Source organism: Ictalurus furcatus, chromosome 6, assembly GCF_023375685.1.
Source record: "Ictalurus furcatus strain D&B chromosome 6, Billie_1.0, whole genome shotgun sequence".
NCBI lineage: Eukaryota > Metazoa > Chordata > Actinopteri > Siluriformes > Ictaluridae > Ictalurus > Ictalurus furcatus.
In genome coordinates, this window is record NC_071260.1 from 31036391 (window position 1) to 31059133 (window position 22743).

The 22743-nt window shown below is 39.5% G+C and overlaps 2 protein-coding genes across 6 annotated transcripts in view; both read left to right on the forward strand.

Moving 5' to 3' along the window:
* Positions 1 to 11366, forward strand: part of il1rapl1a (interleukin 1 receptor accessory protein-like 1a) — a 124203-nt gene extending 112837 nt beyond the window's left edge. Inside the window, exons 8-12 of one of the 2 annotated variants that reach the window (XM_053627634.1) lie at positions 2278 to 2423; positions 3029 to 3175; positions 4858 to 5028; positions 6084 to 6128; positions 8439 to 11366. In XM_053627634.1, coding sequence (XP_053483609.1) covers positions 2278 to 2423; positions 3029 to 3175; positions 4858 to 5028; positions 6084 to 6128; positions 8439 to 9154 — 1225 coding nt within the window. In that variant the 3' untranslated portion in view covers positions 9155 to 11366. The remainder of the gene's footprint in view (positions 1 to 2277; positions 2424 to 3028; positions 3176 to 4857; positions 5029 to 6083; positions 6129 to 8438) is intronic. The other variant, XM_053627635.1, reaches the window with a different exon arrangement.
* A 1059-nt stretch (positions 11367 to 12425) lies between these two features.
* On the forward strand, positions 12426 to 22428 carry LOC128609179 (E3 ubiquitin-protein ligase TRIM39-like). Of its 4 annotated transcripts, none has more exons than XM_053627638.1 (12): positions 12426 to 12515; positions 16600 to 16715; positions 17351 to 17487; positions 17699 to 17821; positions 18327 to 18429; positions 19800 to 19915; positions 20347 to 20442; positions 20748 to 20873; positions 20981 to 21017; positions 21315 to 21338; positions 21439 to 21465; positions 21621 to 22428. In XM_053627638.1, the coding sequence occupies exons 1-12, from the start codon at positions 12454 to 12456 to the stop codon at positions 22157 to 22159; spliced, it is 1506 nt and encodes a 501-aa protein (XP_053483613.1). In that variant the 5' UTR covers positions 12426 to 12453; the 3' UTR covers positions 22160 to 22428. The 4 variants fall into 4 exon arrangements, with proteins under 4 accessions (XP_053483613.1, XP_053483612.1, XP_053483614.1 ...); XM_053627637.1 differs by lacking the exon at positions 12426 to 12515 and adding an exon at positions 16128 to 16204; XM_053627639.1 differs by lacking the exons at positions 12426 to 12515; positions 17699 to 17821 and adding an exon at positions 16128 to 16204.
* The last annotated feature ends 315 nt before the right edge of the window (positions 22429 to 22743 follow it).

A 22743-nucleotide genomic window follows, 5' to 3' on the forward strand; every position in this document is an offset into this window, starting at 1 on the left:
TAAGATGGGCCGGTGGGTGCTGCTGAGGAAGTTAAGCCTGTGTTGAATAGCTTCAAATACAAAGCCATTATTTTTTAAGCATTATTTATTTATTTATTTATTTATCTTAGAGCCATTTAAGATTTTAGCAAACAACATAACCTTCACAAATTTTTTTCCCCGGGGGAAAAAATAACTTTAACACAAAAGCGACTAGTATTAACATCCATCTAAATGCTTTATTTTGATTTGTTATGTTTCCAAAGAATATTTTCGAAACATTATGCTTCAATACTCCGAATAGAAGAGTTATAAGGCAAGGTGTTTAGTTAATTTTGAACATTATAGTGTTTGTGCTGTAGAGGCCATAGTTATGTCCGTGAGTCAGCTAGCACTGAGCCAGGTGACTCATCTTATCTCAGCACCACTATGTAAAGAAAAAAGAAAAAAAAAAACCCCCACCATACAACAGATAAAGATAGCTTCTGTGCTTTTCTTCATTCTCACATGGTAGCTTATGAGTGCACCAATAAAAAGGTCGTTTATCTCGAACTGCTCGAACTGCTCCTGCTTCTCGAGTTCTGAACTCATCGTAGCGCCGGACCGCAGCTCATCTTACCCTGATCTCCCTGATGTGATTTTCTTGATATCTTTTGACGGAATGTTTCTTACATTGCCAAAGGCTTCGAATAAACAGAAGCTTCTTCCAGTCTAAGATTATGTGAAGGGTGTTGAATAGACGTGGTTAAAAACGACAATATCGTTGTCAAGCACTGACGAGGCAGTGGGTTCTCGTTCTAAGTTTGGTACGAGTAGCCGTAAGTAGAGGCTTTTAGCGACGTGCCGTAAATAGAAACATGTTTCTATTCGATGTTTTTATTTCACCGTACTTTGGATTCTGAATCTTTTCCGATGTTAACCAAAATCCGGTTTTAATAAACGTGGAAAAATATTAATATTCATTTTTTTATGTGTGTGTGTGTTTATTTAGTATGACAAATTATGCAAATCGAATGCCCCCATGTGTAATGTAATTGTCCGTGACATTTGTGAATTCCCCAATGTGGAAAAAGGTAATATTTCTGTGACATTTGTGGCTTTTTAAGCGCGAGTTCCTCATTACATGTAATGTCATGCGATCTCAGCGAGATCTTGATTTAAATAAGCAACTGTCTAACTATTTAATCTTCTTCAACCATTCTGGCGTGTCTGAGCATTTGGATTATTTTGCTGCCTGACCTAGCAGTGTTTCCGCTTTACCTGACAGACAAATGGTCCTGCATATTACAGATTAATTAAATATATTAAGGAGGATTATACCGTCTGTTCGGTTTCATGTTTACTCTAATCGCTCCGAACAGGTAGGAGACACCTAACAACTTTATAACTAACACGCCTTCTCAGAATGCTTCTATTTTTAAACCAACGCACCTGAAGACATCAGGCATCAAGGTGTCTTTCAAACATCGACTGGATATAAAGCTCATCCTGCAGCTTTTTGCTAGACTCCCTGTATTGACTTCTATTGTTGGTGTAAACAGTGTTGAAAAAGGACAACGGTATCGGTTTGGCCCCTTGGTGCCCATTATGTTTCAGAACCTCATCAGTCATCAGACACAAACTGTAAATTATCCGTTATACCCGATTTACAAAACCAGTGTGCTATCTGAGAAAGCTTATACAATCAACCTGCGTGGCAACAACCATAACAAACAGTAATTAATGACTTGCAAAGTGGTTTTCCTTGGCAGGAACGGAATCAATTCGCCATTGATTGTCTTTGGTTAATACGGGGAAATGTGAGTGCAAAACTAGATTAATAATGCAAATAAATGTATTTGCCATTAATTATAGGCCGAGAAAATCAGCATTTTGTAAGCTTCCCTGAGCAAACTGTTCAGCTGTGTGAAGGTTTTAACCGAATGCTTTATTGAGACAAACAATAGTGTGCAGTAAAGTGGAAGAGAAAAGGTCTTAAAGTACAACCCTGGTCACCACAACATCTCAGCCTAAACCAGGGGTGTCCGATCTCATCCGGAAAGGGCCGGTGTGGGTGCAGGTTTTCATTCCAACCACGCAGGAGCCGCACCCGATTCCACCTGTTTAATCAGTCGATGTTGGATTTCAATAGACTCAGGTGTGGCTCCTGCGTGGTTGGAATGAAAACCTGCACCCACACCGGAACTTTCCGGATGAGATTGGACACCCCTGACCTAAAGCTTCATCCAAATTTATCCCAAGCGAGATCTCTTCTTAGTTGCTGAGTGTCGCTGATATCTTGGGTTTTTCTGTTGACAGGACCATAAGAGAGCACCTAGGAGAACAGGAAATGTCCATCACGTTGACTATAGATTCATTAGAAGAGGGAGATCTGGGCAATTACTCTTGTTACGCTGAGAACGGGAACGGAAGACGACAAGCCAGCATCCAGATCAGCAAACGCGGTATTTTTTAAAAATATATTATACATATATATATAAATACATATTTCTTATTTCTAATTTTTATCACCTTCCTGCAGGTCTCCTTCAGGCAAGCATTAGCATTTAACGTTCTCTTTTAAGACAAGCAGCTCTGAAGGCGTCTCATTTCCGCTTCAGAAGGAGAGACGGTGTCAGGAGATCTGAAATATTCCGCTCTCGACTTGTGCATACACGTACAGCGCACTGATGAGCATTACAACACTTTACTCAAGTCTAAAGGGACTGAAATGTGTAACTCCTTTTGTGAACTCTTGAACCGTGAGGCTGAGGTTCTTTGACGCTTTTTTTTTTTTTGTCTTCTTCAGATCCCTTGCACAATGCAGAAGCTTTTCTCGTGTCGTTTTCATTCCGTAATACATGCTAATCAGTGTAATCCTTTTCTATAAAATATCTTTATCTGCATTTGAATTGATAATATTGCATGGATAAATTACCGCCCACGTGAAAACCTTAACAAGGGTCGCAATTCAAACAGTTCAGGAGATTAAAAACAGCACGAGGTAAAGCATGTGCTGTGTTCTAGCTAACGGCTTGTGTCACGTTTTGTTCTCCTGTTTCCCTCCCAGTTGAGCTGATGTATACGATGGAGCTGGCTGGAGGATTAGGAGCCATTTTGCTGCTGCTTGTTCTGCTCCTCTCTGTGTATAAATGCTACAGGATCGAGCTGCTGCTCTGCTACAGACATCACTTTGGAGGAGAGGACTCGGATGGAGGTAAACAAAGTCTGCATATTAGTCATAACGGCTCAATAGTGCCCCCTGACGGACACACCAGGACATAACACCTTAGGAAGGAAAATGCCTTTAAACTGTTTTGTACTATAGATGGGAGTTTAATTTTAGACAATCAGGGTTAACACTTACACTGAGGTTTGATAAATAGAGCTGCTTTCTAGCTACAAAATGAGATTTATTTATGTATAGCCTTGCTCCAGCATTGCTTGAACACAGTCATAGTTCAACACTTCACGTAAGTGATACCTACCACAGAGTATAGACAGGAAGAACCCGGGCTACGTTGGGGCAGTGGAGGCGTGACGGTTAAGACTCTGGGTTCGGAAGGTCAGGGATTCAAGCCCCGGCGCTACCAAGCTGCCACTGTTGGGCCCTTGAGCAAGGCCCTTAACCCTCTCCGCACCTGGGGGCGCTGTATCATGGCTGACCCTGCGCTCTCACCCCAACCTCCTAACAACCTGGGGTATGCGAAGAAAAGAATTTCACTCTGCCGTAATATATACGTGATCAATAAAGACTCAATATCATTATATATACAGAAAGTTTGCTTTTTTACATTTACTCACTCACAGTGAGAAAGCACAGAAATAAATGCTCTGTGCACAACTGAAAAAATGCAGAAGATGCGTTAGCTTCTGGTGGAAAATGCTCGCCTCAGCTTGCCAAGTTACCATAATAAGACTTAACTTTGTTACTGGAGTTAGCCGACTTTATTTAACCCAATTTAGAAGTGCCGTTTGCAAGAGATGTCTAAAATGACGTACTGTATATATACATAAAAGTGGTTTAATTAAAATCATTGCTTCACTAGCTACTAGTTTGCTAAGTAAATACTGAACAGACCTGTATAACTGAACAGTGTATAGCTGTAACGGTGTATAATGACAGTGAGTCTTTATTGATCACATATACATTCATTTCTTGTTTAAAGAATTGTTGTATGTAAGCAATATCGCACTCGCAGTTGTGCCGTTATACTAAATTCAGTACAAATGCACTATTGCTTAAATAACATCATCACTTTATAACATTGCTGATTGCATTATCTTGCCCAGAGGAATATCGCTAAATTAGCGCTCACCTTCATCCCCGACATGCTAATGTTTTTTCGTGTTATTTTTAGTGAATTTGGGTAGGTTTTTTTTCTTCACCCTGAGCCTGTCAAGAGTCCCATCGTGCCCCATGACAATTATTATTATTATTATTATTATTATTATTATTATTATTATCATCATCATTATTCGCTGAAGACCCATCGGTGGTCTGTTTTGATGAATAACTGAATAATTAGCCGAGTTTAAAGGGTTAAAATTGCCGATGCGTAATATTTTTTTCTTTCCTAATTGGACAAGAACTACTTCGAAGCTTGATTTTGATTTTCCGATTTTAAGAAGCGCTCTAATGAAAATTATACATCTGCAGCAAAAGCAGATTAATCCTTCAGTTGTTTCCTGTCTACTGTCTAGTAATGGGGCTGGAAGAATTGAAAAATCGGGCGACAGTTGCTGATTTGGATTTGATTTTGCCACCCCAAAAAACAAACATATATATATATACTTATATATATATACACGAGCATGTGAAGAAACAGTAAGCTTAAGAACTGAACCATGCTGAAGCTTTTTACTGATATGAGACTGATATGTGTTCGTTTACCTTAGGTCATAAGGAGTATGATGCGTACCTGTCCTACAGTAAAGTGGAGATGGATCAGTGGGGGCAGGAGCTTCAGGACGAGGAACGTTTTGCTCTAGAGATCCTTCCGGATGTTCTGGAGAAACACTATGGCTACAAACTCTTCATCCCAGACAGAGATCTCATCCCCACCAGCAGTATGTGCAGCCTTTATGTGTGCGTGTGTGTGTGTGTGTGTGTGTGTGTGTGTGTGTGTGTTCATGCGTGCGTTCATGCATGTGTTTGTGTGTGTGTCTTTCTGTCAGTCTACCTGTCTGTATTTGTGAGTCTGTGTACTTTACTGCCGTAGCATTCTATTGCATGGAACCATAATGGGGCTGAAAAGGCAGTAGATAAAAACTAAAATAAAATAATAAAAAAAAAAAGCACACCAAAGCTACTTCTGTACATGCCTCAATGGTGAACATCAAATAAAGGCTTTCAAATGATGAAGTTTCCAAAAATGCTGTTTGGAGACCTGACACAGAATAACAGGGCAGTCACTGTGTGCTGATTGATTTGGTAGAGAAGGTTGACCACGCCTGGTCTGAGAGAATGAAGAATGCCTCCCTAGGAAGCTACTGTATCCAATATAGAGGTACTTTATCTCTCTGACTTGCACCTAGTGTTCCCCGGATAGCTGCGGATTCACCGTGACCCTGACCGTGATGAAGCGGTTACTGAATATGGCTGAAGAAATACTTTATTTCACACTTGTCTAAACCTGTACACTTGGCAGAGGCTTTAGCATACTATGCTGAGAGTGTGTATAATACAGTATTTTACTATATTTGGAGGCAGGGTATATTATATTATATTATATTATATTATATTATATTAGATTAGATTAGATTAGATTACCCCATTTTCAGTGTAATGTAACATAATGTTTTTATGGTGGTCATGAAGCCTGTGAACTTTACTCTGTTTGACAGATTGAAGAAGTTTCTTTAATTCGAGAACTATCACATGATTGACTTCTTGGCATTGTTTTTGCTCTTTACATTTCTTCAGAGCTACAGTGACTAAGCACTCGGCTAACGTTTCGTACAGTATGTGCTTGGATTGTGTGTCACCTTCATCAGTTCGTGTTTTATGTGTAGTTGTATGTGTGTGTATGTGTGTTGTGTGTTGTTTACTGTCTGTGTCCGATAATTGCACTGTGTGTATGTGTTTGTTCGTGATGTATGAAAAGCTGAATGTTTATGTTTAGGTCTCAGCAGTGAACATTACCAGGATGAGACACAGCTTGTTAGAGGTAGAGTTTAAACCTAACACACACACACACACACACACACACACACACACACACACATGCGCGCTTTGCTCATGCACCGTTCCTGTGTCTTAACTGTGTGCATTTTGTCTTTAGTGTTATTTGTCATTTGTCTTTTTTACTCTTTGGGGTTTTTTTTATGCATTATATGCATATTTCTGTAAGACGTGGGACTAGGGATGGAGCGATATCTTATTGTTTATTTGCGATATACCGGTAGAAATTCTCCCCACAATAAGAATTAGTCTTCCCGCCATAATGATAATAACGATCAATCCTAGTTGATGACGTGTTTGTGTGCGCGACGGTCCGCGACGCATTCGCAGCTCACGTGCGGAGCGTGAGAAAACGAGTACGGCGGGAGGCGGACGTGAATCTGAGGAGGAGTTTACCGCTAAACGACGAGCTACCTCTACAATCTGGAGCTGGTTTGGTTCCCGCTTGTACTTTTAGATCAGTGTTTGTGTTTCTGAGGCTCTCGAGATCACAGCTATCGCTTGTAGCTAAAAACAGTGGTGAACGGTACTCTATTTAATCTCGTCAATGATATCGTTATCACAATAAATACCTGAAAATATCGCGATATAGTTTTAAGTCCATATCGCCCATTCCTACGTGGGACACACATGCACAATCTCGGTATTTTGAATGATCCAAGCAGCAGAATGGATTCAAAATGCATGCAAGATATTACAAAACAGCAATCAGCAGAGCTGTGGGTTCTGTGAAAAAGAATCAGAAAAGACCAGGGACAGCTCAGGGCTGAACTGGACTGGAACAGGATCTGAGACAGTGGTTGGAACTGAATAACGGACAGCAGAGTCTAAAGAGGAGATCAGGAACTGGGATTGAATGAAGGGAAATAGCAGAGCCTGAGTCTGAGCTAGGAACAGGGTTTAGGAGTGATACAGGTCAGAGACTGATATATACTACCACAGACCCCAAACAGTGACGGAGACTGCCATAGGGATGTGTAGCTTTAATTTGATAGACTGGACGACAGAAGGAATACCACATGGCATGTAGCATAGGATTATTTTCAAGTGACAGCAGAGGTTCACTGGCCAAGGCTACTAGCGTAGGGACGGTAGCAGATGCTATAGGACATAAGAGAGCAGCTCAGTGGGCAGTGAAGGAGCATGGGACTTGGAAGCTGAAAAGTAGAGCTGTAGTAAAAGTATAGTCTGGTCTCTTGAGAGATTTCTGTTTTCAAATATCTTGATTTTGTTGGTATATTTATGCAGACTTGCCTTGATTTTGTCCACGGGTCTCGCCCAGTTTGGTATTTGGTCACGACTAATACAAGCTACCTGCCAGACGGAGCGAGCTGAGACGCCGTTCGAGTTATTTTTTGGAAGACGAGCAGACAAATCCAAAACGCAAAGCAAAGTCAAGGTCAAGAAACAGGCTTAGGTCAGGCAATCAGCCAACAGCGTGTACAAGAGAAATATCAAAATACGAGAAAGTCAAAAACCAGAAATAACGAGTCTCTTTTATAATGTGGGGTGACGGGGAACAGGTGAGTGTGATCAGAAGTCGGCGGTAGTGGGATCTGGGAAGTGTAGTCCGGGGCAGCCATGTCTGTAGGTAGTTGAGTTTGCTGACAGAGTTGACCTGACGCTACCATTTTAGCTGTCGTGTTTACCACCGTGCAGATTATTTGGGTATAAACTTGCGGTATAAAAGTGGTACCAACTTTCAGTTTTTTTCTAAAATTGGTGTTATCCCTAAATTCGTTCTCCAAAATGAATTAGCAGACGTACAGCTGACTCTCAAAGAACTCCACTAGAGAAACTACTTAAATACAATTATGTCTCCGCAGTAAGACGACTGCTTTTATTTCACAGTTTTGACTTTCTCAGGTTTATGACTTGTTTTGGCTTATCTTGACCTTGCTTTATACTCGGTCTGGCACAAGCTTGACTAGACTTGCTCTGGAAGAAAAGGTGGCTTTGACTATAACATTGACAACAAGGCTGGAGCAGGTGAAACCTCAGGGACTGGAGAAGCTGAGGCTGTAGGCTAAGGATCAATAGGCTTTAGTAAGCACTTCAGTAGTCTCTCCTCCTCCTGATGGGTCAAACCTGTTGGGAAGAAAAGCATCAAGTCTGCTTAGAACTGCTGCGGTAACACACAGAGGACTTCTCAGACATAAACCGGGGGTAAATATGGGATTATATAACAAGAAGACTAAAGCACACGAGCTGGAAAGAGCCGAAACAGTAGCAAACAGGAATGTTCCATATCAGTAACCTATATATAAATGTATGTTTCTTTCTCTGTGTTTTGTAGCATACATTGAGGATGTGGCTCGTTGTGTGGAGATGAGCAAGCGTCTGATCATTGTGTTGACCCCTGGCTACGTGCTACGTCGTGGCTGGAGCATATTCGAGATGGAGTCACGCCTTCGCAGCTCTCTAGTGTCAGGCGAGATCAAGGTGATTCTGATCGAATGCGCCGAGCTACGTGGCGTCATCAACTACCAAGAGGTAGAGGAGCTAAAGCAGTCTATCAAGTCTCTGACCGTGGTGCGCTGGAGTGGCCCACGAAGCAACAAGCCTGCCTCACGCTTCTGGAAGCAGCTGCGCTACGCTATGCCGTGCCGCCGGCCACAGCCCAGTCTCAGGACCCCCGCAGTAGACGCAGGAGAGCCGAACCCCTTCGCTCACCTCCACACCGTGTCAGCAATCTCAGTGGCCACAGCAGCGTCGACAGCAGCAGCCCCGGCACGTCCAGAGCTTCGGGCCGCACTGCGCAGCTCGTACCGAGCGCACTCACTGGCGAGGCAGAAACACGCGCACTTCCGCAGCTACGATTACGAGCTGCCGCTGGCAGCAGGAGCCACTCTGCCAGCACAACCCACCTACTGCAACCTGCCGCTTACGCTGCTTAACGGCCAGTGGCCCACCGCCAAGCGCCAGCACAGCCTGGACGAGCCGCACGCCAACAACAATGCCATGCTACCGTTGCTGCCCCGTGAAACCAGCATCTCCAGTGTCATCTGGTGATGGAGAGGCAGCAAGGATTATATGACTCCTGTAGATGGGCTAGGCTGGGACAAAACCTCTTTTGCTCATAGGGATGTAGGGAAGTCTGGCCAAACATATATATATATATATATATATACATATATATATATATACGGAACCGCCTTGCTCTAATCAAGCACCATGGTCTTTCCGTGTCCGGCTTTTGGTCCACTGGATTAGCTGATCTCATACTGAGGCTACTCTGGAAGTAAAGCTCCGCAGTAAGAGATTAATTAAATAGTGCCATAACAACTTAGTGGGGAGTCTATGAGTGAACTGAGACTTGCAGCCACACCACACGAACGGAAACAGGGTCCTGCACAGACGTCTGCAGTTTACGCATAGCATCACCATCTCCCGATCTCTGTACACTTCGTGCCATCACACTGCCTTTGTTTTTTTATTATTATTATTGTTTGTTTTTTTTGGGGATTTTTTATTTTTTTTTCTGTTGCCAAAAGATATACCGGTACTTTCACTTTGTTTCGTCGATGATCTTTTTACTGTGCTACTAGACTTGCCGTTGATTTGACTTACTTTCAGTCTGAAACAGTGTGAGCCATTTTGAAATTAGGGCTTGGCTAAATGAAATGTTTACCCTTTTTGTTTTCACTGACAGTTTGCTCTACATGTTGATCCAAGCGTCCGGTTTCTGTTAGCTTCTGTATGATGTGTATTTATTATTTTAATTGGACAATTTGTAAGAGGAAAAAAAAAAAACAACAACAACAACAACTACAACAACAACTACACAGAGAATTATGCAAGGAGTGGAGCCCATCCTCAAATAATAAAAGGGTATTTTAAGAAACAAGAAATCTATTTTTATAAATGGAAAGCTGTTTCTCTCTATATATAACAGCATCACCAGGACAAGGGGGTAAAAGACTTGTGCATTTTGGGTATTTTATAAATTTTGCTACATTGTTTTTTGTTTGTACAACCTACAATAAAAATAACTTGATGTCCTCAGATTAATTTAGGAAACAATAGTATACTGCATTTCCTATAGTTGGATAAAACCTAATGAAATACAAGGGTTTTTTTTTTTTTCTTTTTTTTTTTTCTTCCTTTTTTGAATAACTCTTAAAGTCAAGTTTTAAAGGACTTAAAATCCTGTGTAAAATCCATATACATAGAGGATTGATATGTATTATGATTTGGATATTTATATTACTATGTATTATAAAACACTACAGCCACTGAAATGAAGTGTTTATATTTCTAAAGGCACAATCATTCTTGTTTCCATTTTGTTTGTCACTGTGCATTAAAATCACCAACCTGTCAGTTTATGTGTAGTAAATGCTGAAGTCCAGTGTGTGTGTGTGTGTGTGTGTGTGTGTGTGTGTGTGTGCGTGGCTCTCAATGCAGAATGTTTTTCAACGGACGTCACTTTCAATTTCAGTAATCCCCTTGTAATGTTTCTTTTTGCTTGTTTATAATTGTAATGTATGTAACAATGTATAAAATACAAGAGATGACAAATACAGTGAAACAACCACACAAATATAATACACACATATATCAGACCAACAAACAAACCAAATAAGATCCACAATACTAGACAATAATAGAAAATGTAATGACTAAATATAATGTCTTAATTTATGAGGCTTATAGGGTTAGGGTTAGAGTGCACACACCTATCTAAGGTTGGAGTCCATGACGCGTTTGAAATATGAACTCTTGTGCGATTAAGCTTAAATGTGTGTGTGTGTGTGTGTGTGTGTGTGTGTGTGTGTGTGTGTGTGTGTGTGTTTGTGAAACCAATTTTTGATACAGGCGAAATCTGTTCATTTATACTGTAATGATTCAGGCGTATTTAGGGTTGTCGGATTTTTTTTTTCCACTGATGCTAATACAAAAAAAAATTAAATAACAAATAATATTAGCTGATATAACTTTATTTATACTATGGTATGTCTGAATACTCGATTCTGATTGGCTGGAAGGTGTGCGTTCAAACCGTGTAATGCACAGGTAGTTCCATTCAGTTTAATCACTGTTCTAAATTAATACGCTGCCTATAAACAACTGTAACCATAGTAACGTACAGTTACAGTAGCATACAGTAGTTAAACGCACAGCTTCATTATTATTAGTAGAGACGCGGCACAGACGCAGGTAATCTCTAATAACTATTTACTATAATGCGTTCAAATAAACGTAATCTGATCGCACTACTTTATCTCTGTGTATGATTTAGAGCGGGCGGCGTTCTAGATCGACCCGTATATATATATATATATATATATATATATATATATATATATATATATATATATGATGAAAACTGAAAATTAACCGTTATTTTTAGTCTTTAGTCTTTCAGTCAAATCCGCCAAATACTACAAATATTTATAATATTACAAATACAAATACAAGTGACTGTGGTATAAGGGGGATAATCCATGGCTAGGTGTGCGTTACATGATTTTAATCTGTAGTAATTACAGCTCAATAACTATTTAATCAATAGTTCTTTGCCTCTACGTCAAGCATTAAAATCATGTAACGCACATGTTATTATAGCCATGGATTATCCCTTCCATAATCAAACATTTATACATGCACACAAGTAGTTTTAGTTATTTGCTGGGCTTCACTGATATTGTCGTCGATTTCACAAACTGTAACACCCTGTAAAACGGCAATATAAATGCAAAATCATCAACAAAACCCTTTCAGTCACATTACCCTTCACTGTGCTAAAACTAAATTAAAGTACAACCATTTAAACAACGCTTAACAACTTTATTGTCTGAAGATTCAATCATCACAGCTCAAAATCATCCCAGTGCTACAGCTTTCAGTGACCACAAGCCCAATAGTGCATGAAGACACACTTTTAAAGAACTATATCCACGTTTTCTGAGAGGAATTAGGTCCATTAGTGCCTTACGATATGTTTGAATGTCGCTGCCTTGGAGTGATTTCCCCCAATGCCGATGGGACCTTGGAACCATAACATCAGCTGTATGTTACAGCAGGAACAACAAACATTAAAGAATTGAATTGCTTTCAGTTCACTGTCACAATAGAGAATCTTTCTGACTTAGTGATTCATGAGAATTATATGGAACTAAGCATTCAGTAATATATACTCTTTTTACCTATACGTTTAGTGAGGAGAGTAAGCTGCATTCGTTGCTGAGTTAGAGCTGCTTATATAATCATATTCATCCTGAATTATATCTTAGAATCGACTTTCCCGACACCATCAATAATCCACATGTACTGGAGATAAGGATTACTGTAAAGGGACAGGTTCCAGGATGCTAGCGGCACGGAACAAGGAAGACGTGCAAACCAGGAACTGCATCTTGTGTGCTATCAAGTATGTTGCATTGTTAAAAATAGATAAGCAAGAGATAAAGGAGACATTATGCGTTTATGGATATTATGAGAACTGAGCAAATGACAGCAATAATTTCACCTGGGAGATAAATAGAATACAATGACAAATTCTCTTGGTGGAAATGCATACCCTTACATTTCTTAACAAAAAACCTCATGTTCCTTCTTTGATTCATAAATGGAAAGGCAAATAAAATCAACAATAACATCAGGGCTGAGAGGATGTTTTTTTATTGTTGTTTTTTTTAATGGTTGATATGGTAAACATAGAGTATATGACCTGAATTAAACAGCTGAATTATATACTCAGCGCTACATTAGCACTTTTTAATTTGCTTTTACTATGAATTAAGCTTTTAATCTCTCGGTAAAAATAAAACATGAATTTCTTCCATTTTTTATTTATTGCTTTGAAAATATGGCATGTCCTTTGTGCATGTGGAAGCGAAGAACAGATGATGAGTACAGAGTACAGCATTAGCAGAAAAAAAAACAAGTTGGATTTTGCTCACCTTTCACTTTTTAATAGCAAATGTGTTGGATATGAATTGCAGCGTGTCATTTGAGAGTGTCATAAACGGTCCACTGTATTGTAGTAATGTATAGAGTATACTACGCCTCCTACTATCCACTCCTAACAGTGACTTCATGCTAGTGATTGCGCTCAAGAACTGGTGAGTCTGGTTTGCCAGGGATAACTCAGAACCAGCAGTGAAGCCTGAAGCACCAGCAGGAGGACATGGGGCTTAGACTAGCCAATGATACTACAAAGGAACTGGGCTGAATGGCATCGCGAGTCCTCAAACACTGTGCTAACCAACATGGCAGCTATATTGAATGGCTTCTTCAACTTCTCCATGTCCATGGACATAGTCCCCTCAAGCTTCTGCCATGACAACTGTAAATAAGTGCACAGGGTAGGTGGTATAGGTACAGCTGGTACATCAACAATACAAGGTTCACTTCTGTGGTGGTACACGCAGAACATCAAAAGTGATTCAAAATGCTTTTCAATGCAAGATGCCAGCTCCATCTTCAACACCATAGTGTTGCAGAAACTTCAGAATCTGGGCCTTAGTCTGGGCCTTTTTAACCAATCAACCCCAGCCGGTCAGGCTTGGGAAACATACATCCACCACCCCTTACCTTCAGCTCAGGAGACCCCAAGGGATGAACACAGCTGTTTAATATACACCCTTTTCACTCACAACTGCATCCGAAAACACTTCTCCAATGTCATTAATAACTTCACATACAACACTATAGTGATTGGACTAATATCAAAGAACACTGAGTCTGCAAACAGAGAAGAAAACATCTGACACCAAAGAACAAAAAACAATGAACTGACCAGAGATTTCAGAAGGTCCAGGACATGGTTTAAATGGAAAGGTCATTGAGTCTTCAAGTCCTTCACAACAGCTGGTGAGAGCATGGACATTCCCTCCATCCCTCCTAGAAGTAGGCATATCTGTGTCAAAGTCGAGAATCAAGAGAAGCCTTCACCAAAGTAAATATAGGCCACAGGACAGATGAGACAAAGATCAAATTGTACCAGAATGATGGAACGAGAAGAATATGGGGAAGGAAAAGGAACTGCATATGACCCAAAACATACCACCTCAATTTATGGCATGGGTATGAATGGCTACCAATGTAACTGTAAGTAGTTATACAAAGTACAGAAAGTATGGAACTTATTTAATTTCAACTCAACAATATGTCCTGTGGTAGACTGCTAAAATAACAATAACTTTAAAAAGAGCTTCCAAGGACTTCCGTTATTAAAGCCTTCACCCATCCAGAAGCCATATTTTGAGTCTCCTCCTGTCTGACAGGAAATAAAGGTGCTTCTGTCCACACTGCCAGGCTTAGAAACAGTTTTTTTTTTTCCAGGTACAGCCATCACCCTTATGCACTCACTAACAACACTCCATAATGGCACTTGTAGTACTACAGATTATGGGCGGCTGTGGTTCAGGTGGTAGAGCGGGTCGTCCACTAATCGTAGGGTTGGCGGCTCGATTCCCGGCCCACGTGACTCCACATGCCGAAGTGACCTTGGGCAAAGACACTGAACCCCAAGTTGCTCCCGATGGCAAGTTAGCGCCTTAAGTAGCTCTGCTACCATTGGTGTGTGAATGTGTGTGTGAATGAGAACCAGTCTAAACTGCTTTGTGGAACCGCTAAGGTTAAAAAAAAAAAAAAAGTGCTATATAAGTGCAGACCATTTACAGTCCCTTCTGAACTATTGGAACAGCAAGGCCAATTCATTTGTTTGTGCTCTACACCAAAGACATTTGCGTTTGAGATCAAAAAGGAACGAGAAACGAGAGTTTAGTTTTCCAGTTTCATTTCCTGGTTTTACATCTATCTGTGTTAAACAACATAAAACATACAACCTTTTGTATTAGACCACACAATTTTTAGGTCAGCAAAAGTATAGGAACAGATAAGACCTGAAGTAAATTAAAGTAAATATCAATTAATATTTAGTTGCATATCCCTCGCTTGCAGTGACTACATGGAGCCTGTGACTCGCTGACTCACTCACCAAATTGTTGGTTTCATCTTTTATGATGCTTTGCCAGGGTTTTACCAGAGATTTTTTTCAGTTGTTGTTGCTTGTTTCAGGGGGTTTCTCCCTTCAGTCTCCTCTTCAGGAGGTGAAATGCTACTCAACTGGGTTAAGTTCTGGTGACTTGGCCAGTCTAAAACCTTCCACTTTTCCCCCATGATGAAGTTCTTTGTTGAGTTTTGCTGCATGATGAAGTTCCTCCTGATTAATTCGGATGCATTTCTCTGTAAATTGTCAGACAGAATGTTCCTGTAATCTTCTGAGTTCATTCTGCTGCTACCATCATGAGTTCCATCATCAATAAACATTAGTGAGAATGTTCCAATAGCAGCCATGCAAGCCCAAGCCATGACACTACCTCCACCATGTTCCACACATGAGCTTCTGTGTTTTGGAGCATGAGCAGATCCTTTCTTTCTCCACACTTTGGAATTTCCATCACTTTGGTCGAGGTTAATCTCGGTACCAGAACTTTTGTGGCTTGTCTCTGTATTTCTTTGTGAATTCCAATCTGTTTTTCTGATTCTTACTGCTGATGAGAGGTTTGCATCTTGTGGTACAGCCTCTATATTACTGCTATATATTGAAGTCTTCTTCAAACGCTGGATTGTGATACCTTCACCCCTGCACTCTGGAGGTTGTCGGTGATGTCACTGACTGTGGTTTTTGGGTTTTTCTCCACAGCTCTCACAATGTTTCTGTCATCAGCTGTTGTTGTTATCTTTGGCCGTCCCATTAGGTGTCTGTTACTCAGTAAACCAGTGGTTTCTTTCTTTTTCAAGACATTCAAAATTGTTGTATTGGTTATGGCCGATGTTTCTGCAATGCCTCTGATTTCTCCTCTTTTCTCAGCTTCAAAATAGTTTTCTCCCATAGACATATAACAATAAGCTATATTTAACATGTACATATACTTCATTCTGTACTTTATACAGACACTACAGTCCATCTGTTATTCATATGCAACAACTTTATTCAGCATCATGCAATACCACGACCGTCACTCACTGTAATTGTGGGTATGTGGAGATGTGTGAGTTATTCTTCATTGTCCAAGACAATAAAATCTGCACCTTGAACCTTTTCAGTAGGTAAATACATAAACCTCCATTTAAGCTAGTAGCATAGGTTTACTATGCAACAGTGACTCTTTAATGAGATATAATTTCATTTCAATTTCACATCAGTGTTCCATGCTATTTTGTTGTGTTTAATAGGTATATTTAATAAATAAAATGCATGAGAAATGCTGCCTATAGGTCAAATCTGATACACAATCCTTTACATGAGAAGTATGTATTTGGCAGAACAGATTCCATTTTTTGTAACCGTCGGTTGCATTATTTGAAAATGCTTGTGTTTACTGTACAAAAGAGCAAAACTGAAAGAAGGCCAAGTCTGAGGACGTTGTGTTCTGCAGTGAACAGCTTTAGCCACTCCCTACTTTCAGACGTGATAAACAAGTTCATGTTTTGATCCTCCTTAGTTCTCTGAAAAGTCTGCTGACAACCATGGGCTTTTTCAACAAATTGACCAGGCTTTACTTCTGGAAGAACTGGGATATTTTCACATCAGACCAACATGACCAACACCAAGCAACAGGTATAAAAACAAACATGATGCTTTTTTTCAATTTCCTCTAAAAAGCAAAGTCTGAAGTAACTACTGAAGAAACTTATTAAAGTACTTTACACTGCTTGTACTTGTGTACTTTCTGAATGTTAGAATGCACTTATAATAAAAGATTTTGAAGAGAAACTGTTGTGCAACTTTGTGCATTAAGGCGAGATGAGAATGTTTACATAGTTCTACAACTTCCTGGTTTGACATTTGATATGTGTGTTGATATGTCTGTGCATACGTACACATTTGTGTGGAGTCTATTAATGTTATTAATGTCTATCTATGTTAATCCTCATAATCTTGTATGATTGTATCATTTCTAGTTCGACTGGGTTGTGATGAGTGTTTTTAGCACTACTGAATACTAGAATGTATTTCAGTCCACAGAAAACAAGTGTGTTGTCACTTTCTTAGTCACTTCCACATTTCAGAAGCAAAGTAGAGTTTATGAGCAGCCATCTGTTAGCAGTGCACTCACACAGTCCTTCTTCCTTGTTGACTTTGTGGTTAGTTAATGATAATCATCAGTGTTATGACTCTTCTTATTTGCATAATGATCAAGTAAAAAGAGTTTCCCATGTTTTTAACTAACAGTTTTTCTTCCATTCTTACAGAAGAATACAACCCTAGTGCTTTCCACAGTAATGTCAGTCTGGGAAATCCACGCAAAGAGAGGGGAATTAAAAGAGTCTGTAACTCAGAGCAGCTTATTAAACCAAGCATGTCAATTTTAAAATATTTCATATCTAAGGTAAGTTTACCTTTGGGGGAAAAATCCATACTTAATTCTTGATTCTTAACAGTTGATTCTTTGCCATTTCTAAATGTTAACAATTCTCCAGTAATAACAGAAGAACTATTATTTCATTTAAACTGCTGCTCTTTGATGTGCCCCTATAATCTGATTGGTTTGTGGCTTGCTTACTAGGCAAAATAATTTTTTTTCCTCCAATTCTTTAAAGAAATCACAACATGACCCACAACGAACAGCCTCCAGAGGACATAAAGCCTCCAGACCACTGGCAATTGAGCGTTATACACTCCATATACAGATATACAGTCCATACACTCAGCTCATCGATGATGTGAGATGTGTTGGGGTTGGATTTGAAGCATTTGCTTGTTGTCATGTGATGGAGGCATGTGTGTGATTAGAAATCAGGTGAATGTAAACAGGACACCGTCAGTGGGTGTTGGGAAGTGTAGTCTATGGTGGGCATATTTGTAGGCTGCGGTGTGTTCTGGGAAACGGAGTTTCTTGTTGATTCCGGCGTTGACCTGACACTTGTGTTAGCTTAATTTTTGTCTAAAGAGAGATGGAGATTTTGTGTAGTACTCATTAGTATTAGTTTGTAGTGGCAAAAAATATAAATAAACAAAATAATTTTTTTGTCTCAGTGTACTAATCTTGCAAAGGCGTCTTTCAAAATAAACTGAAAAGAAGTGAAAATGATGTCATGATTACTGGTACAAGTTGGGGGCAAAATGTAGAAAGTCCCATGAGCTTTAAATGATTTTAAGTCTATTCAATATTTATTGTTTATATGACGTGCTAAATGGATCATGGATATTTTTCATTATCTACTGTAGGAGTTGCAGAAACTGAGAAGGACCATGCAGATTACAGACTACAGCAGTATAAGAAGTTTACAACAGAAAACCCAGTCTGGGGAACAGGTGTCTGAAAAAGCAGGTGAGATTAAAAAATATTAAGCATTTAAAATCATTTTGTTTCTCACATTTGCTGAAAGAACAACCTGTAAGGGCAATCGTAGCACAGTGGATTTCTGGTTGATTTTATTTTCCAGGGCTGCCATAGAGCCGCTGTTGATCTTTTGAGCAATTGTGTTTTGTTTCACTGGATTAAACTGTGTGTCTAATGAACTGTCGCTGTCTAAATAACATTTAGGTTAAGACTTTAGTGAGTTCCTTCAGAGGTATAGTGGTCTACTTGCGTTCAAATGAAGAGTGAGTGTCCACTCGAGTGGCTGTTATGCAGTCATTCTATTGAAATGTTCGCAATAGCAGTGACCACTATGCATGAGACTAATGGTTTGTTTGTTTTTTTGCTGTAATGACATAACATGAACATGACACATGTTAGGGCACATTCTTTACATTCTTCAAGTCAAGCATTTCTTTCCTCATATGGAGGCATCAGAAACCATATATGAGTGGACAACATGGCACCATTCACTCCTGTTGTGCATTCTTTAAGCCTTTTTAGGTCGAAATGTGAGTCGCCATCTTGTGAAAACTGGAATCAGAGCATACGCATTCAATATGGCCAGATGGGCAGTGTCTCACCTCTCGCCCACTTATATTAGTGATGGGCATGGATGTGCATGTCCACGATTCAATACCTAAAGTGCAACTTAAAACGTAAAAGTGCATCGGATAACTGAAGGTAGCGAGTACAGTATTATTAGTTAATATGTACAATGCTAAACTGTAGACTTATAATTTTCACAGCTATGTTGATTTTACTGTTGTCAGGAAAATATTTAGAGCTTTAAGTCATGACTGACTGAGCAAACCATTTGCTAGCTAGCTGACATTATCCATCATTTAATCAAAGTAATGTGAGTATTAGCATTAAAGTATGTTGTGAGTATTAGCATTAGCATTAAAATGAGCAATATACCAGAAAAAAATGCAAAGAATTCCCCACTGAGGGTCTGTTAGAACAGTTTACAGCAGTATATGACATGGTTTTGCTATAGAACGGACAAAGAGCTTCAGGTGTGTGTTCATGATGGTCGACTGTCATGTCCTAACCTGTCAATCACCTTTTTAACCATGCCCTTTTATTTATCATCCAATAACTCCAAGAAAATGCATTTATCATCAGGAAAAAAATATTGGGGGCGATATTATGGTCAACTCAACTTAAAAACAATAGACCACTAAAATACTAAACATAATTTGTGGAGATGTAAGACTGCTATCTGACACATTCACTAACATGAGAATGGCTGGAGTTAAAAATTGTACTGCAGCCAGCCGTTAGAGAGCTTTAGAGACTCCTCTTCTAACATGGGTTTTTTTTTGTAATTCCTACAGAAAAATACGACATACGGGATTACTACAGTCATGCGAGTCTGAGAAATCCAATCATAGAGGAGGAAAGTGAAAAAGTTCACGCCAAGTTTTTCACGAAACCAAGCCTGTCCCGAAAGGTAATAAACAATCTTTTAATAGTTGTTTTTTTTACTAACATCATAGACAGTAACACCATACATACACATTTATCATGCGATCTGCTTGATAGTATCTCAGTTTCAATTCAGTTGGAATGTAGTTTGTCCTTTCAGAGAATGTGTTAACTGTAATCTTTAATCTAGGTGAGGTTTATACCTCAGGACTTTGTCCTGTTTAAAGGAATATGAGAAATTTAGTTTTAGGCATAAATTCATCCTTAATTTTTGACAGTTGATTCTTTCCCAATCAGAAATGTTAATAACATCTGTAAAACAGAATTATTGTTCCGTTTAAACCGCTGCTCTTGACGTGTCACTATAATCTGGTTTGTTTGTGGCTTGCTTATTTAGCTCAATAAAATTTAACATTACATTTAACTATTTGACATTTTCACCCAATTCTTCGATAGAAACCTCTAATTGACCCACAACAACCAGATTTTACACTGGAGAAGTCCAAAGAGTTCCTCAGAGGACTGGCAGCTGAGCTGAACGGAGTGTCTCGGGTAAATTAGCTAACACTAATAAGAGTCTTAAAAACATGACAACAGTTAGAGAATAAGAGTATCTCAATTGCATCCCTATCGCTTTAAAAAGATGCCATTGTAAGTTTATTATACTAAACATTGTACTATACTAAACCTGCAAAGACATCTTTAAAAAAAAAAAAAGAACTGAATGCAAGAGAAAATGATGTCTCACTGGGGCAAAATGTGGAAAGTCCAATGAGCTTTAAATTATTTTACGTCTATTCACTATGTACTGTTTATATCACATGCTAAATGGGTGATGGATATTTCTCTTTATCTAGGGCCCGGCATGTCTCAGAGAGGATAAAGCTTATGTACCTGAGGATTTGAATAAACCGAAGAAGAGCATACAGATGCCCATCACAAACAACAGCATCAAAAACCTACCACAGAAAAACATGTCTGAGGTACAGGTACTCATGTGTGATTGAGGATATGATCTTATGGCGAATTACTTAATATGGTCATGTGTATACCTGCAGTGTGTATTCATGTTACCTCTTTGTCATTCCAGTTGCCGCACCATAGTAAACCGAAGTCTGAAAAAACAGGTGAGATTAAAAATATTATGTATTATTTAACATCATTTTGTTACTCCTATTTGCCGAAATCACAATAGTGTTGAAACTGTACAGGTAATCGCAGTTCCATGGTTCTCTGGTTAACGGTAACTTCCGGGCTGTCATTGAGCCACTGTTAGGCTTTGAGTGATTGTAATTTTTGTCACTGGATTAAACTGTGAGTTTAATGATTTGTCACTGCAAAAATAACACGGACGTTAAGTGAAGACCTCAGTGTGCTTCCTCAGATGCCTTTTGTGTAATGCCATTTTTTCCCCCCAATTCCAGGTGGTTTAAAGATTCCCAAGAAAGGTCAGTTCTAGTTTGAGCTTAACATGTTTAAAAAGCCTGTTTGATACAGCCGATGTAACTATTGTATTACTGCTCATGGTGGATATGCTTCTTGTTTCAGAGTCGCAAAACATCACAAGACCATCAGGTATTGCATTTAGACCTTCAACTATGCAAAGCACTTGAATATCTTCATGACTTTTGATTTAGACTCAAAACACTTGGTCTATTTAATTCTAAAAATACTAGCACTACCAACGTTGCATCATCATGTGTCTAATACATCACTTCTTTGTTTTTAAGCCAAAGTGATTCTGGATCTGAACACTGCGAATCCCACTCTCAAGCTGTCTCAGGATGGACGCTCTGTGAGAACAAAGACCCACAAAGAGTTTAATTCCAGCAAGAGTTACTATGGATACCAAGGAAAATCTAAACATCAGTATAATGGCTGGACGTGTGTCCAAGCTCGAGAGGGCTACAGCACAGGCAGGCATTACTGGGAGGTAGATGTAAAGGGGAAATGTGATTGGAGAATAGGTGTAGTGAGTGAATCTGCTCCACGCAATGGCTTTATTAACCTGAACACAGACAGAGGGTACTGGACTCTGCGTCTGCAGTTAGGCTCTCTCATGGCGATGACTGTACCAGTCACCAAACTCAATCAGGTGGCGCCTTCTAAGATAGGAGTGCACCTAGATTTGGAGGAAAGTCAGGTTTCTTTCTATGATGTAAGGAAAAGTAAACATATTTACACATTTCAAGCAGATTTCAGTAAGCGTGAGAATATCTACCCTGTGTTCGGGACCGTGGAGACAGATAAACCTCTAAGGATTATCTAAACATGCCGTTTAATCGGTCTTTACGTTGATTTGAACATACCGTAGGGAAATAGAGCTTCTTCTATCGTAATAATGATAATGAGTCTTTATTGGTCACATATACATTACAGCAGAGTGAAATTCTTTTCTTCGAATCCCCGAGCATGTTAGGAAGCCGGGGTCAGCGCACAGGATCAGCCATGATACAGCGCCCCCTGGAGCAGAGAGGGTTAAGGACCTTGCTCAAGGGCCCAACAGTGACAGATTGGCAGTGCTGGGGCTTGAATCCCTACCCAGAACCTTAACCCCCAAGCCAACCACGTGCCCCCAATTCAACTTAAACCCCACAATTTCAAGGTATAGAGACATATAGAGACCGCTGTGGTGACCCCAAATGGGAGCAGTCAAAAGAATAACAAACAACAACAACTTGCATGTTCATGCTATGCATTGGAATTTATCTAATGCTGGTGATTTTAAATGTAATATACTGAATGGCCACGTATTGTTTAATTGATTAAATATTGTAAATATTTCAAATGAAAATGTTTTGTATGTACTGCACAAAATCTTATGAATGTTGGAATAGATGTTAAATGTTCATG

What these genes read in the sequence shown, in the direction of transcription:
- LOC128609179 (XM_053627638.1), top strand. Translation starts at nt 12,454, where the DNA reads ATGCTAGCGGCACGGAACAAGGAAGACGTGCAAACCAGGAACTGCATC. An exon ending in TGCATCTTGTGTGCTATCAA is followed by an intron (nt 12,516 to 16,599) that starts GTATGTTGCATT and finishes GATCCTCCTTAG; the next exon opens with TTCTCTGAAAAGTCTGCTGA. An exon ending in TTTAAAGATTCCCAAGAAAG is followed by an intron (nt 21,339 to 21,438) that starts GTCAGTTCTAGT and finishes TTCTTGTTTCAG; the next exon opens with AGTCGCAAAACATCACAAGA.